This window comes from Spodoptera frugiperda, chromosome 7 (assembly GCF_023101765.2).
Source record: "Spodoptera frugiperda isolate SF20-4 chromosome 7, AGI-APGP_CSIRO_Sfru_2.0, whole genome shotgun sequence".
NCBI classification, from domain to species: domain Eukaryota; kingdom Metazoa; phylum Arthropoda; class Insecta; order Lepidoptera; family Noctuidae; genus Spodoptera; species Spodoptera frugiperda.
Window position 1 is genome coordinate 6,352,955 of NC_064218.1, and position 17,070 is coordinate 6,370,024.

The following is a 17,070-nucleotide window of genomic DNA, read 5'->3' on the forward strand; positions in this document are numbered from 1 at the left end:
ATATTTTATCTTTAAGGCACGCTACGTTTTAGCATAGTTTTTGAGGAGTACCTAGTATGATATATATGATTCAATATTTGATATGCTAAGACACACGGAAATCGCGCATTCTTAAAAATAAATATGCAGAGATGAAGCATAGATTTTTGAATACTCAACTCTAACCCAGTTGAAAGCTATATTGTGGCTTAAGGTTCTTAAGTAAATATCAATTACAAGTGTACACAATGTAGTAACTAATTCAACAAAAATACAATGATTAGACCGAATTACAGCACACCGGTGGCCCTAACGAATTCTTGTTTGCGAACATCGATATCGTACAGAAAATTTGGCAGTTGTAACACATACAAATATTTATTGTTGTAACTAAATAAACACTAAAACGAAATGTAGGTTATCACCTGTTATGAACAAATCATAAACTATTCTTATCACTTACATTAAGATATTAGTTTTATATCAATTTAATCGTACTAAAGTGGAGATGTTAATCATTCGGAAATGTGTCAATTTTCTGTAGAGCAAGCTGACTAGTACTACAATCTTTATTCTCGAACGGTTGTCGATAAAAGACAGTGTTACAAGCGACTCTTTACTGACCAAATAGTACGTTTGTCCAGTGTAAGAAGTGACTATTCTGTGAGTGTTTTTTGTAACAAACGAAATAAAAATGGCGAACTTTCTAGTGTTAATGTTGGTGATTGCCTTGGTGAGTATTGTGTTTATTAATGACTTATTTTTATTTTGTTTTTATGCTTAACTTGTTTTATTTTCTTGTTAGTTGTGTTTAGAATAATTTGTTTAAACGAAATTTTTGAGGGGGGGAAATCAGCCTATGGCTAAAGCGAGAGGGAGTGTCAGGCACATACTGACTACCGTTCCTTAATGGGGTGGTTTTTAGTCAGTAAGAGTTAAGCAGAAGAAAGCTTCTGCTTTGAGACGGAGCCCTGGTAACCTGTTACGTTGTCCACAGCTTTGGATCGGGCATCAGCCCTACTGGGCCCCATCTGTGGTGTAAACAAAACAACATTGCGTTATGTTTGATATTGTACCTTATGATATTGCCAAATAGGTACTGTACGAACATACCCATGAATATTTTGAAATGGAAAACCTAATACTCTTGACCCGACCTGGTGAATCCCATTGAATCGGATACCTCCGTGACTATTAGTTGTACTTGTTTCCACTTGAGCTAAAGTCCAAGCAGTTGGTAAACAAAAAACATATTATATCTAAATGGTCCACTAACCTGAAAACATGTTTTGACAGTACCAGAACTAATTTAAATTGATAAATTTTCTCTAACGTCACTGTTACAGTTACGCTTACCGGAGGCCCAATTACCTCACTTTCTAATCCCCGATTCCCCATCAACCCTTAAATCCGTAACCCCCAAAAGGCCAGCAGCGGACTTTTAGCTGCCTTTTAACGGCCTCTGGTGTTTCAAGTGTCCATGGGCGGCGGCGATTGCTTACCATCAGGTGATCCGTCTGCTCGTTTACCGGTTTATTGCATAAAAAAAAACGTATGTAACACATGTATTTTTTCTGCGTCAACACCTACAAGACAATGCAAATACATAAAGAACCGCGTGTCCTCATATCGATCATAGCCAATTAAGTCACATCATTGGTAAAGTGTAAATTATGGTAAATTGTGCAACTGTCTAGACAGTCCACCTCAAATCATTGGCCACCTAGTGTTGATTAGAAAAATTGTGCAGACGACAGACACTTGTTAATAAGGTATTCGACAATTTGGGTCACTCGTCCGCCAATTTATAGTATTCTTTTATCATTGATTATTGATCTTATTTCGAGGTCGACCAATAATTTTTGAATGTGTTTTAAATTGTATGCAGCTTTGTTTTAACGTCTGCAGATTGGTTTCGATCACGGTGGCCAATTTTGAAACGATTGATGTAGATGGAAACTAATGTGTTTGTGAAATCATGCACTCTCTTTTGTTATCGTAAGTTTTAGGTGATACGATTTACATTGTGAATTAAAAAAAAAGAGAACAGCAATTAGTTTGAACTGACATCTATTTGAAGTCTTCTATTAATCTTTATCAACAACCTGTTAACAGAATAACGATATCAATTCTTCAACAAAACATTCAATTCATCAGTAAATCTCGTCTCAATTCATTGACTAGACAAACGAGACAGCTATTCATAATAAATAAAGGTGATATTTTAATAAAAACAACTGTCCTCAACATCAAACACAAGATGTTTTCTCTTCAACATATCAAAGCAATAAAGCCTCATAAAATACTACTCGAAGATTAAAGACGAACTTGAAATTCTTCATAAAACAACACATTTTCTTCCAGCGTTATTTAATTTACTCCTCGTAAAGTCTGACATTGGGACTGTTTGTTCAATTTTACTACCAGGAAATCAACATTATCGTTGAAAATTCTTGGTTATGGAACATTGGTCAGCGATTATTTGGCGAATGCTGTGTACATAGGCATGTGTGCGGTGCGAGCTCGTGGGCGCGGAATGTTGGCGCCATTCATGCCGCAACGCTGTTTGAATTTGACAACGGATATCACGTAAACGCCGTGCAAACCTCCAAACTGAAGAGTCACGCGTTTTCCATTTACTCAACTTTATTACTATCGGCAAATATTAAATACTTGTTATAAGTATGCATTGTTGCTCAATACTCAAGTGCTAAAGGTTAGCATCTAGATGTGACTCCGGTTATTGTTGAAATATTTATAGTGTTGTCGGTTCGTATTGAATAAGAGCTATTATGTTGCATGATAAACACGGCGCGACCCAGTTGCCCAGACGCACAAGCGCACATGGGTGTTTGCATAGTCGCTCCGACGCACTCCCTAGCCACCTTTGTCTTAGTTGCCGACTACGACTGAATGGCTAATTTAGAATCCCACTTATCTGATTCAGTTGTTCATTCGACCTGAATATTCCGGTTTCATAAATTTCGTGCTCACGTCATACTGATGGCATGCTATTGTCTTTGTACACTATCAATAATGTCGCGACCCTATATGCCTAATGGGAAGCAAAACTTTCAAACCTAATTTAGTTCAGGATAAGCGAAGCGTGAACTCGTTACAGAGGACACGGTGCACAGTCAGTCAGTCAGTCTGATTTTAGTTGGAGTAACAAGTAACGTGAAACAGGCGTTTCAGGAGTCGTGGCCGTCATTAAAGTTGTACACGTTAATGAACACTGTAAGCTCGCCGCGCTGGATACTGTCTGTGAAATTATTCCGTGAAGTTAACAGCAAAGAGACAAGCGAGCTAATAAATTTATAATTCCCAATGAGCGCACCTCATCGCATATGATAATGGAAAGTCAACGACTGGTCCAGTTAGAATAATAAATGTAGCCTCGGCGATTCATAGTCTGGTCGTTATAGTTAGCGTTAACTACTGGCGTAAGCGTACATTGAAACATTGTAGTAGACGTTTTATTACCGTTCACCTTGGAGATTTTTCCTATTTTTGGTACAGGTCTTAAGCACACATTGTCCTATTTTTCTGTTTGCGATAAATTGCATGCCCTAAACGTTTCGGCCTTGTGTCGTGTACCATAAACGACAAACAATTGAAAGTAATAAAGTAACATATGCGTGGACTAGACAAGTGATTGCACAGTGAAAATACAAACTTTGTACAATTGTGTGTACATGTGTAGTTGTGTACCTACATGTGAGTCGAATGGTCTGGTTCGGTAAGTAGTACAATTCGTAGTTCAAACAGACGTTCGGAATTATATTACTTACATTGATGCCATCATTTTCTTCGTGTATTTTAATGTTTTACGCGGATAATGCAGTTTGTAAGCAATCGATAGTAATTAATTACCGATTGATTAAATTAGTAATGATCACAGAGTCCTGCATAGGTACTGAGTGGTTAAAATCTTTTCTTATTCATTTTTTACTCTTATAGTAGGTAGTTTAATAATGTTTCCATATAAGTTTCTACTTATTAGTGTAGTGAATATATTCTCGTAAATACCATCGGCCTTAGGTATGTTTATTTACTCGACTGTAGCTTTCATTAGATCTATGAGATAGCAGAAGTAATTACTTCATTGATATAGTGACGGTCTATCTTTTATTTAATCTCGTTGAAAGAACAAACAAGTCACTAAAACACTTGAACTTATTGAACCTTTCGTGTTCTCCAGTTAACAGTTTATAGCTTTTCCTACAAAAAAAAAAAACAATTATTGTTCTAATCTGTTACTTATTTAGATTACTCATGAAAAGAAATACTTACTTAGGTCTTATCCAGGTCCAAACATGGGATATTTTTTATTTATTTCTGGTTACATCATTAATACAATATACATACACTTTATAATGACTATCTATAACTATTATATTTATAACTATTATAATGACTTTATAATGACTATCGTGAGACATACTAAATTAATTGAAAAAAAAAACGGTCCTATCTAATAAATATATTAAGAAAATCTCTACTAGTTTCGAGTCACAGAGGGACTCTTCATCATGAGCAGCGTACGTGAGCTTTTCTCAATATATATCAATGCATGTTGTTAATATTTGGAACTGTTCACAAATATTTAAAAATATATTGTTCTCTATTACTTAGCACCTATATTACCAATGCAATAATAGGTGTGATGTTATTTATGTTTATTGCTGTTGTGCATTACTATCCAAGTCAACCTTAGACATTGATTTTATAACCGAAACGTGTGTGGTATAAATTAAAACACATTTTAATGGCACCAGCGTACAAATCAAACACAAATTAGGTTGCATTGTCAAACAATTAAACGCATCTGCCTTTAATTGGAAAAGTTTTTACGAACGTACAGTTCATGGCTCAAGTGGAAGTACTGTAAGACAAAGTGACAACGCTCATATTTTATACATTTAACTGCCCTGCTGAATTCGGCCGACCTAAACAGTAATGAGTGGGTTTTTATTGAGAGACGCCACCACAGTGACAGTTACTTCAACACTACCAATTAGATAAACGATATTTAGTTGAAAGTATTGACCTCTCGTAAGTCATATTAACATCTGCCCAGCTATAAATTAACAGCAGACTCCCTCCTGTCTCACGCCAAAGATTTGTTGATTTTGAGACAAATTTATTGCAAGCTTGCCTTAATAATTGTTGGACAAAAATGGTATACCGGAACCTTTAAATCAGGAATCGGGAGCCCCTCTGATTTATACGCTGTGTCCCGTCTGTCGGCTTTGTTCCCTCTAATAATAAATAATGTACCTTTGTGTCAGCATAAAAACACATCTTACTTTGTTAGCTATCTCCTGCAAGTCGCCTCTTTAGATTAAGTAAATTATTGCCTGCAATAAAACTGATTCAGTAGCACTTACGTGGGTCTCATACATCAGTGTCGACACCCTCGCTCCCGTTAAGCACACAAGGTTCGGTACACAAAGGGCGAGTTCATTTACTGCCTTTAAAAATGATTCATGTCACACTTAATTAAGAGATAGCCTTACATTGAGGTCGCCTGACGGTCTGCCCAACGTGAGATGTTAGCGGTCCTTATCTTGTACTATAGCCTCATAAAAGTGCACATTAGAAGCGCCTAATGCTCTAAATGCATTAGTGTCACATTAATAATTACGAAACGTTTGTAAGTGCATGTAGGCCAGATGTTTTAGAACACCACCCTCGGGTCTTGTGACCTCGCGGCCTTGTGATCCGGTTTTACTCTAAGGACCAACTTGTACCTACACATAGTTATTTCTGACGACTAGTTGTCTAGCTACTGTAAGTGTACTTCTTGCATGTTTGATATTTCAGACCAGCAAGATGTTACTCAATGTTTTATCACACTACGCATGAAGATTAACAAAGCAGAGAGAGTTATACGTGATCAAAGTTACAAAAGTTAATCAAAGGCTGCGCCGGAGTTGGCAGGGTAGCTTCAGCGCTTACGCAAGTAGATTGGAACATTTTCTTAACGGTGTCAGTATCTGTATTCAACGTCTCCGTGAAATACTAATCAGCCATCTTCATTATAACATTGACCACTCGTTCGATATGCTGGTATCGTACAATTTGTCAATTAGCTAAGCTGGATGAAGGATGACACCCTGAGGTACTCCTTACTGGGTTATTTATAGTCTCGTTCCAACGTGTTTGACTACAGCATTAGTTCAATGTAAACTACTGTTTATCAATATTTACCTAGCCAATATGTAGCAATGTTATTGTTTCTCTTGAGTGCCAGTATTTTAAGACCAGTGAGATTTAGTTCAGCTTTTAAAAAAACGTGTTCATTCAGTATTTCGTTAAAAGTTTTCGATTAATCACAAAGAAGTTTGTTTAAATTGTAAATGTTTACAACATTACACTTAGTTTTATCTTGGAAACGAATCTCAGCACTTATCGATATCTCATTATGTGTGTTATATGGATATTAACTGGTTGTTTAGAGCGTAATGTTCAAATATTTCAGGTATGTCAGGAGGGCTATTAAAACGGGATTAATAGTGCAATAAAATTAACATTAAACAAGATTGAAAATTTCAATAACATTATATCTTAAACGCAAATAAACAATCGAAATCGTGCTTACATTTCAACTAATTCCATTTGTGAATTGGAAATTTATTTCTCTAATCAAAGCATCCGCTGTTTTATATATCAATACTAGCGGACCCGACAGACGTTGTCCTGTCTACACGTCTTTAATTTGAAAATTTTAAACTTTTTTTAATAAGCTAAAACATTCTGGACCTTTTTGATGAAAATTGTTATTCAAATGTTATGACAATATCTAACGTCATTCATATTTGACACTGCGATGGTAGCGCCGTCTGTCGGATTCAATGTAAAACATTCCAAAATCAACAACTACTGATAAATTAAAAAATAATCAAAAAATCATTGTCCAGCGGACAAAATTGTGAATCTAAACCATTCTCAGATCCCCTTGAACACACACAAAAAAAATCATCAGAATCGGTCCAGTCGTTTAAGAGAAGTTCAGTGACATACACACTTACAGAAGAATTATATATATAAAGATAAATGTTTTAAACGAAGTTTAATCCAACTTTATGTGTACACCTCAACAGTTTTGTTTATATTTATACATTACTAAAATATTAGTTTGAGCCTTCAAAACGGATTCATTTTAAGATGAACCAAACTACTTTCCGTATATGGCCAGTTACGAGTATTATGTTTCTGTAAACTGTGCCTATATGGGAATGAATACAGCTGTTTTTGGTGCTAAAGATAAGGCAACTACTGACAGTAAAATATTTGTAGAATATAGAAACAAAGTTATCTAAGTAAAATTCAATATGGCCAAACTAGACTTTTGTCAAATTACAAAGCTAGCCAGTGCTGGAACTATATTCGCGTTATCACTAGTGTTCAACACCAGAAAGTTCCACTTCACATTAAAAATCATCAGTCCCAAACGAAAATCAAAATGGCCATCGTAAAAAAACATTATAGTCAAGCCAAGAAATTAATTACGGTCTTTAAGACAAAGGGACCAAAATCAAGATAACACAAGAACAGAATGCTTTTAGGAAAACTTTTAACAAACAAAAGGTTGTTGTTAATAGGCCTACTCTAATTACCGACATCCGTGCTCTCGTCTCTGTTCTTAATATCTTGAATTATGATAGGAACAACTTTGTTTTCAATGTGGCGAATAATGAACCGTGCATCTTTTGTAATGGTTTGATTTTTTTAAGTATTGTAACGCCTGATTAGAACACAACTATCTCCACCGCTTACATTCTTCCTGCTAGTGGCATAAGGCACCACATATTCATCAAAGACGAGGCAGCAATGGTCTCTAATAAATTCGAACTTTTGAATATGCGATCTTCAATTCGCGTGTTTGGCTCTCTTATGTAGAAAAAGACCATAACGCAGCCATAGGTGGTCATTACTTGGTGATGGTGTAGACGTAAGTGCTGAAAACCTATAAATGTACCAAAAGGCACATAATTATAATTTTCATTGCTGCACGTTTTCGATCACACAGTTGGCGTGTTGGCTGGGCAGTTGCCCATGTCGATGTCCGATTCCCGCATTGAACAACTCTTTGTGTGATCCACAAATCCGCAAATATTTGTAAACGCATCCACGGCACAAGAAAAATCCTAATGTGGGTCAATATTTCTAAAAAACAAATTACAATTTTCTGAACGGACTAATGACACATCAGTCAAAAATATTGTGTACTAGAATACACCATCTAAATGAGCTGCCGACCGTTCAACCGCACTTTATGAAGATGTAATCCCGATTACCCAGACAACCATGTAATACGGTGACAACTTAATACTCATGGTAAATCATCTTAGCGCTCCATATAAAACTGTGACTAATGCATTATATCTAGAAGCATGCTACATTTTACACGTCATGATAGGGGCGGGAAATTGGTTATAATTGAGCTGCTGTTTATTTTCATCTAAGAGATTGAACATTACTATAAGATAGAGTTCTATATTTAGGTGGTCTTGAGTTGAATAGAATCAGTACACAGAAGGCTAAAGAAATGAACCAATATGATGACTGAAATTGGAAATCGACCAGATTCGCATGGAGTCAAATCGTTATAATATTTAGACTTTATTGTAAGTCCACATGTGCATATACGAGGCTTTAGATACAATAGTAATTAATTTTCAAGGTCAGAATAAATAGGTACTTTCTAAGTCGCCATCCTGGCAGTAAGCGGGTTGGTGGCCAAACGCAGATTTTTCATTGTTAAAAAAAATAATGATTTGTAAATTTTCAGCATAAATCAAAGAAAATAAAGAAAGAAGACAAAAATACAAAACAATATTTTAATGCGAAAGAAACTACATATAAATATATAGTAATGAATGTAATGTTATGTTGGTATAACAGGCTGCATGTAGCGAACTGATTACTATCTATGTGGATAGTCATCTAAAAGGGAAAAAAATAATCAAACACGTAATTCTTGTTGTAAGTTAGCTACAGAAGTTATTTTCTGACTACACTTTCATTAAGTTCCACAGTAAATACACAGTCTGATACATTTGTATGTCATGTTACGAAAAGAAATAAAAACAAATGAGATTACACTCTCGTAAAGATTGCGTTTTACTCTTACGTCCATTAGATCTGTTAGGTTCCTTTTATATTTGTTCTATTTATTTTTCGTACCTAGATAGACTTGTAGGAAAATATACGAGTACATTAGTTCATCTAATCTAATCTAACTAGTAATTTCTCCTGTATTGTAGGTGCGTTTACAAGCATACAAGTTCACATACACACGAAATTCAGACCCGAAACTATAATTTGTGGAGCACACAAAGAGTTGTTGCGTACAGGAATCGAACCCGCTACACGTTGCTCGGCAGCTAGTTGTCCAGCCCGATGACTGCACGGCTAGTGCTATCACAAACCGTACAATCAGTTTAGGTAGCTACTAAATCTGGTGATAAGTATGAAATTAGAAAAGGTCTCACCATAAGTAGATTTTGCTCGAAGGGTAGTAAGATGCCTACCGAGCTAAACATCTTCGGTTTGATAGAATAAGTCACAAATTTTATCAATCTTCGAAAGCCCTTGTTATATGACAATCCTTGGATAGCAATTATTCTCCTATTAAACTGCTACCCAATTAGTACTCGTTTAATACACAGTCAATAAAGACGTCACACAATAATTAGGAGACCTTTACAAAATTGATTATGCTTAATAGATCAGATAACATCGTGATATAAACTTTAAAGTTCACTAGACCAATTCTATTAAGACGTGTGTAGATTCAAGACACGTGTTTAAAATGGAGTTTAGGACTATCACCTTGCTTGTTAGTAATCACGAAGGTAAATGACGTCAAACGTACGATTAGCCTTATTTTGCCATCAATGAACTATCTTATTGTACAGGTATACTGCGTTAAATCTAGTTTTTGGAAAGGGAAGCAGTCGAAAACATTTTTCTGTAGCCCATAGTATGAGTTCTTAACATATTAACCGCCCTGTCGGATACTGGTGACCGACGCTTAACGGAGGATTTGCGTTCAACAGTTTTCTTTCAGCAGTTATCGCTTTAATAATATTTTAAAACCAAGTATTTGTCGTCCACTGTTTTTATCATTATCATTACTCTTCATATTTAACATTATTTGTTTCTATCTTGTCCTCAGGCGGTGGGCCGCGAAGGTGTCCTGTCTTCAGTTGCGTCTCGAGAACTTCGCTGTGGTCGACGTCTGGTGTCAGGTCTGTTCTCTCGACCACGCCTGCCGCTCGGATACTCCTATGTCACTACCGTCCCACGAGGCGCCTGTAGACTCAACATCTCTGAAGTGACACCCAGTGACAACTATATAGGTAAACTTGACAATCTTTCTGACTTCTCTGCTATTTTCTATTACTTTAAAGTTGAAATATTTTACATTATAATTAACAGCTAGTCACAAATAGACGTCTTAATCGAGTGAAGAAGTGTTTGGTAGTGCAAAGATCGATGTCGAATCGATTAATGAGAATTGCACATGCGCACCGCGGCGCTACTCTTCAATAGAGGCGCCTACGCCGCAAATTGTGAGATAAATGGAGGTAGCCGTCTGCACAATTGGTGGTTAATTATTCGCATGACGCAGCCGCTAGCAATTTAGTCGAGTTTAACAATTCGTTCAACGATTGTTTATTCAATTACTTTCGTTTAATTTTGCTTATTCGATAGGTACAAATTGTGTTTTTTTTTGTTTAGCGTTAAAAGTATCCAATGGGTCGTACATAATGAATGGTGAGTTCGCGGTGTCGGCGGCGGGCACGTACGAGGCGGCGGGCGCGCGCTTCGTGTACTCGCGCCAGGGCTCGCTCGACAGCGTCGTCGCACACGGACCCATACACCACCCTATCGACATCATGGTATGAATCCTTAGTACAAAAAAATAAAACTTGTTAAATTTTTTTACGGAAATGTCTTAATCATATTCTATTTTCAGATCCTGTACACGCAACCAAATCCGAATATAAAATACGAATACTTAACTGACTTAGAACCAGACGAAACTAGTAACGATATACCAACAGCCAACCCTGTGCCCCACCACTCGGCACAACGACACCACCGGCATCACAATATCGAGCCACACCTGCGAGACCTCGAAACTAAATCTGAACCTTCTCTGTCGAAGATACCAGACTTCAATAATTTGGAAAGTCAATCCCAAGTTGAGAGTAATGTTATTGGAAGCAGAAAGTTCATTTGGAAGATTATGGAGTTCTCGCAATGCTCACGAAGCTGTGGAGGTGGACTGCAAATTGGCAAGTTCAAGTGTGCTGAAGTGACTGAGAAAGGCGATAAGGAAGTGTCTCCCTTCCACTGCACTGGTGCTCCTCCACCAGCTCGCCGACGTCGTTGTGGAGGGAACCCATGTCCTCCACGCTGGAGAGCGGCCGCTTGGGGACCCTGCCCAGTTTGTGGACCAGCACACAGGACGCGAATTGTGGGCTGTGTTCAGGACCATGCGCGAGGAATCACTAAGGTATCAGATACTTACTAACAACATGTAAACTTATATCTCGAGAATCTTTGTTTAATCATTTTTAATTGTTCTCATATTTTTCAGATAAGCGACCAAAAATGTCCGTTACCAATGCCTCCAAGCAGCGAACTCTGTGACATTCCAAACTGCGACGGCACGGCTGCTACGACCTCTGTGCCACGACTGGACGCTAGGCGTCAGGTGCGACCAAAGGACCGAACTGACAACTTCAGAGAAGGACCAGTGATATCCCTCGCTACCAACTTTACTGATAACGACATTGGAACCACACCAGCACCGAGCTACAGCCACAATGCTGGAGGAGGATGGCTGTACACAGAATGGTCTCAGGTTAGTCAAAAACAATAATAAAAGTCCAACGTCAAAACACTCTCCTATTGATACAAATTTATAGCTCCCTAATATATTTAATCCCTAAAGGGTCAGTGTTCTTATGCTCGCCAGCAAAGGTATTAATAAGACTTAACTGTGAGAAGGGTACGAACCTATAGTTATTTATGAGTTTACGCCAAAATTCCAAATGGGAATTATAATTTCCTGGGCGAAAATCCTTGTTATTAAAATAGATGTTTCAATTGCGAACATATTGTGATATAAACTTTTTCATGGAATATGGATGGTTATATGGCTAATTCTAATAAAAGTTCTGTATTTCAGTGTGTAGGTTGGTGCGTGGGTGGAGGCGTGCAATCTCGAGGAGTTCGGTGTGTAGATCCTAATGGATGCACAACTCATCGCGCGCCGGAACAAACACAATCGTGTTCCATCAGAAAACAGTGTGACGCGCAGTGGTTTACAAGTAAGATATTGACTATTTTCTGTAACTTTCGATTAATATTCACCCTTCAAATTAATATTTTATTATGTTAGGTGAATGGTCCGCTTGTTCTGCTACCTGTGGTGGCAAGCAAGTGCGAGGTGTCATTTGCATCGGGGGCAATGGCAGGAGACTTCGAGATTCCATGTGCAGAGGAAATAAACCTGATGCTGAGCAGGCTTGTGGAGGAACCTGCAGTCCTTCCTGGTACCTCAGCGATTGGTCCGAGGTAAGTACAGGAAAATTTTAAATAGTACCCAAAGTAAATGAATTGCCCTATTACGTTAGCTAGCTCGAAGCAAAGCCAGAATTATTCGTAAGGACAATGATATCATTTTTACACACATCTGATTTAAAAGAACAAATAGCAATAAAACATATACGTTCTTTTTTGGCACCTAGTAACAGCTTTAATAAGAATAGACTGGCTCCTAATAAGAAGTTACAAAGGCTATCTTAGTGACAAATCTTGAAAACAAAGAAATAGGTAGCTTTGTGCCAAAATTACGAAACGAGACTAGTTTACGTTCGTGAAGCTTAACAACAGCTCTACCTTGTATTCAGAGTACCCATCAATTTAAATAAGAGAAATAATTGCAACCACAATGTTCCATTAAGTATAGCCAGCTAGTGGTTTTGCAATTTGTAACCTTCAACGCTTAGATTGATGTACTTAGTGCGCCAATTCTTCGTCCACGATTTTAGGGCTCGACCTTTCTAAGAGGTAATTACAGGTGGGATAAATGAAATAAATGAGTGCCAAGAACTGTTACGTGATTTTCTGGTACAAACTTGATTTTGATCAAGCAGAAACGTGGATAAAAATTCTTCTAAATTACAATATTTCTTTACACAAATCCTTTATCTCTATGATAGTCATCTCCTCAAATTAATAATTAACTTGACACTTCATTTTTATTCTAGTGCTTAATAGAAATATTAATTCTAGCTTCCTAATTCCATTCACTACTTCATGAATGGGCTCTTGAATTGAAGTTCAAGGTTCATGTAGAGGAATGTCCGTGGTGATTAGGACAATGATTCCAAATATGCCAGTGTTACTGGGACCGCCCCTCCTGATATGGTTAATGAAAACAACGACTATATAACAAGTTCTCTAATTAATCCAAACCTGACTCATTTTCGTGTCGCCAGTCCAATCATTGATGACGTCTGGCTCGATTCAACTGTCAATCAAGTTATTGCAATTGATTGAAATGACAATAGAAACTCAGATGTTGCTGTCAATGTTGCTTAACGGGGTGCAAAGTTATTTTAATGCCAAGCCTGAACCACGTGTGTACGCTAGATTGTATTACTAGGACTTTCATATCAAACACTTTCTCGTGCATACTCATCATCTACATTTTTTGCTCTCTTATTCATTTTAACACACGCAAGTCTTTTGAACATTATTCTGTATCAAACGATTTGGTTAAGCAGACAATTAAGCCCTGAATTTGATTATAATGTAACAAAAACTACGTATTTATTACTAGTTCAAACAACTTGTAAAATCAGGGTCCAGGGCATTTTAATTTTAATCCATGAAATATAAATGACCGTACAAAAATTGCGACGTAAATTTTCCTATTAATTATTATGTTTCATACTAATATCAAAATATATCTTCAGTGCCAAGGTCCATGCGAGGCTGGAGTTCAATCTCGCACAGTATGGTGTGCGCGCGGTGGTGCAGAGGGCGCTAGTGGCGCTGCGCGTGACGCTGACTGCGCAGGAGTGCGCCCACCAGCTAAACGTTCTTGTGTGCCATCACGGTGCTCTACAAGACCAGTAGTGAAAACCGCTGTTGTGAATGCACCTCCATCAGGTTTGAACACAAATAATAAAAAAATATATTGACCTTATTCTTAGGACATTTTACTGATTTATCTTGTAAAGTTTCAGATCCACAACAACGTGTAACTAGACACCAAAGCCATACAGCACAAAATGTTCGAGACAGATCTTATGCTGACGGTAAATATGTTTATATACTTACTTCCAAGGCTTTGTTTTCCCTTTTACCTATTTTCTTTAATTCTCCTTCTTAGTACTTATTATATTTTTTTTATCTTTTTAAAATTTTCATCATCATCTGGTAACATAGCAACACTGTATTTACAATATTGTGCCACTTATTTCTTGACTACTGGCCTCCTGATTAAGCGGAAAAGTTAATTACTGCCCCTATTAATATTATCTTTTATTCTCATAGGAGCATGTATAGACAAGCTGAATAACTGCGCGTTGGCGGTGCAAGCTCGGCTGTGCCATTACCCGTACTACGCCGACTACTGTTGCAAATCCTGCCACGGACGGTAAACCATCATAATTGGAGTAAGACTTATTGTTGTTAATTTTATTTCCTTAAAAATTCATGAAATTATCATTTTCAGGAAAATATACAGGAACATAAAACGCTATTTGCTTTTGCTTGCAAAAGTACGTTCAATTTTAATGGGTTTTTCTCATCCACAGGTACAAACATTGAACACTAAGGCGCTATTACACGTATTGTGATACAAAATGGACGCATAGTGAGAATACGTAAAGTTTAACAAGCCGAGGGCCGCGGCTCCGTCTGCGCACCAACTCACACGCTAAGCCCGTAACTGATCGACGCGATCAAATACTCACAGTTACAATGAATCCTTTCACGATGAAAGTGGAACGTGCTCGCTTCAATTAATACGTTAGGAAAGGTTAAACGCTAATGCACCGAGTATTAAGTCTGAATCAAGCCAAAGTGAAACAGACTAAGACTAGTTATCGGATTGACTCACTCAATTCTGTATCGAGTTAATTACTCAATGTTTTATTGTGTTCCGCACTAAAATGTTAGGTGTTATTGACGACGATGCCAGTGTGCGCGCGGCTCAAAAGTGAATAAACGTTCGAGTTCTTGTAAGTATTAGGAATAGTTTCGTGATCTCCAGTTTAGTCGAGTTATGGAGTCGATCTGTGAACTGTAGAACTTTCAAAATTATAAAAGTGAAAAAAAAAATTGTAATAAAAATCATTTTGTTTATATCTTTACATTTATTGCACGACATGTTATCGAGTTGAGCACTTGTATGCGTATAGTAGATTTTTTTATAACTTGCCTGTAACAAAATGGAAATGCATTTTACCGAATTTCGTATACTGTATTACTTAGGAGATTAATTCATGTAAGCATGTTTGGAACTACAGTTCATCTTGTATTTGTAATGCAACTTAGGCTATGCAATATAGATTAAGAACAAAAATAGTATTTCTTATTGTTCTAATAGTTTCTTCGGTATGTACTTATAGAAACTATAATGCTGGTTGCACACTTGTTCGATAGTTCGTCGGTAAGGGATGTAATGTAACATTGTATGGCTTACGTTACCCGTTCCTTGGTATGCCGAACGCTGTTCGCGAATGTGTGTCGCCGGCATCAGTGTTCATAATAACTTATTACACCGATTCTGTTTATCAAAGAGTCAGTTTTGTATTATTAAAGAGTCGCATTGTGTAAATAGATAATTATTTTTATATGTATAGTGCATTTACTTACTGGCTGTTAAGTATTTATACGATTGTATTAGTTAAAACATTTGACCATCACAGTAATGTATGTATTAATTGGTTTTCGCTAAAATGTAACTAGTTTTGCCTACCATTTATTAAATTTTGTCTGTACTAATGATGCATATAACAATGTACAAAAATAATAAGCTTTAAACACTGGTTGTTGTTATTATTTTCCTATTGATTCCCTAATGAGTTCATCCATTCACCTAGAACAAATCCAGATACTGTGCTACAATGTGTATTTTTCATAAAGAAATAAGGTTTTATTTGGCTTGATCCGTTTGTTTGGATCAAAATTAATTGGAATTTTACCCCCATCTTGACATCAGATCGATCTGATATGTATTTGGTACACAGTCGTAATCTTGATGACCATAATTTTTTTTCACAACTATTCCTTGGTAGACTGGAGCACATTAAAGAATATCTACAGCGTAAGTAGTGGGCTGACTATAATTAGACTTGTCGCCATGTTTAAAATCGATCATGAGTATTTTGACCGACTTCAAAAAAAGGAGGTTCTCAGTTTGACCTGTATGTATGTTTATGCGCGACCATCTCGCGTTGGCTGAACTCAATTTCGATGCGGATTTTGGCATAATATTTTTCAGACTTAGGAGAAGGTTTTAGGGATATTAAGAACTTGACTTAAAAAATGAAGGCGCTAAAGAAAATAACAATAAAAAGAAGACATACTCCCATTAAAAAAAATATAGTATCAGAACTCGAAACGGGATATTTACCATGTTTTTCTATTTCTATGAGTTTCCGATATTTCGAAATAGAAAAACATTTAGAAATAGAAAAACATGGTAAATATCCCGTTTCGAGTTCTAATACTAGTGTTAGTGACCATAGCTCGCCGCCCGACCAAATCTCCGCCTCAAAGAGCCATCAGACCACCACAGATTCGGCCCAGTAGGGCTGATGCCTGATCCGGAGCTGCGGACTACCTAACAGGTTTGCCGGGACTCCGGTTCGAAAAGCAGGAGTAGGAACGGGGTGGTTTTTAGTCAGTAAGAGTCTGACACTCCCTTTCGCCTCGCCCAAGACGAGAAAAAAAAAAGGGTTAGTGACCATGTTAGTAAAAAAAAATAGTTGTTGAGTCTAAATCATTTGGTACCCAAGTGTGTGCGACCGCTTAACTGATAACTTCACT

The 17,070-nt window shown here is 37.1% G+C and overlaps 1 protein-coding gene across 4 annotated transcripts in view; it reads left to right on the forward strand.

Moving 5' to 3' along the window:
• Positions 1-16,067, forward strand: part of LOC118265907 (ADAMTS-like protein 4) — a 136,565-nt gene extending 120,498 nt beyond the window's left edge. Inside the window, exons 8-17 of one of the 4 annotated variants that reach the window (XM_050694626.1) lie at positions 10,166-10,349; positions 10,732-10,892; positions 10,970-11,512; positions 11,597-11,863; positions 12,191-12,332; positions 12,404-12,579; positions 13,986-14,181; positions 14,259-14,330; positions 14,569-14,671; positions 14,832-16,067. In XM_050694626.1, the coding sequence (XP_050550583.1) occupies positions 10,166-10,349; positions 10,732-10,892; positions 10,970-11,512; positions 11,597-11,863; positions 12,191-12,332; positions 12,404-12,579; positions 13,986-14,181; positions 14,259-14,330; positions 14,569-14,671; positions 14,832-14,844 (1,857 nt within the window). In that variant the 3' untranslated portion in view covers positions 14,845-16,067. Of the gene's footprint in view, positions 1-10,165; positions 10,350-10,731; positions 10,893-10,969; positions 11,513-11,596; positions 11,864-12,190; positions 12,333-12,403; positions 12,580-13,985; positions 14,182-14,252; positions 14,331-14,568; positions 14,691-14,831 lie in introns of all 4 variants that reach the window. The other 3 variants (XM_050694625.1, XM_050694628.1, XM_050694627.1) reach the window with 3 other exon arrangements.
• Positions 16,068-17,070: the final 1,003 nt, after the last annotated feature.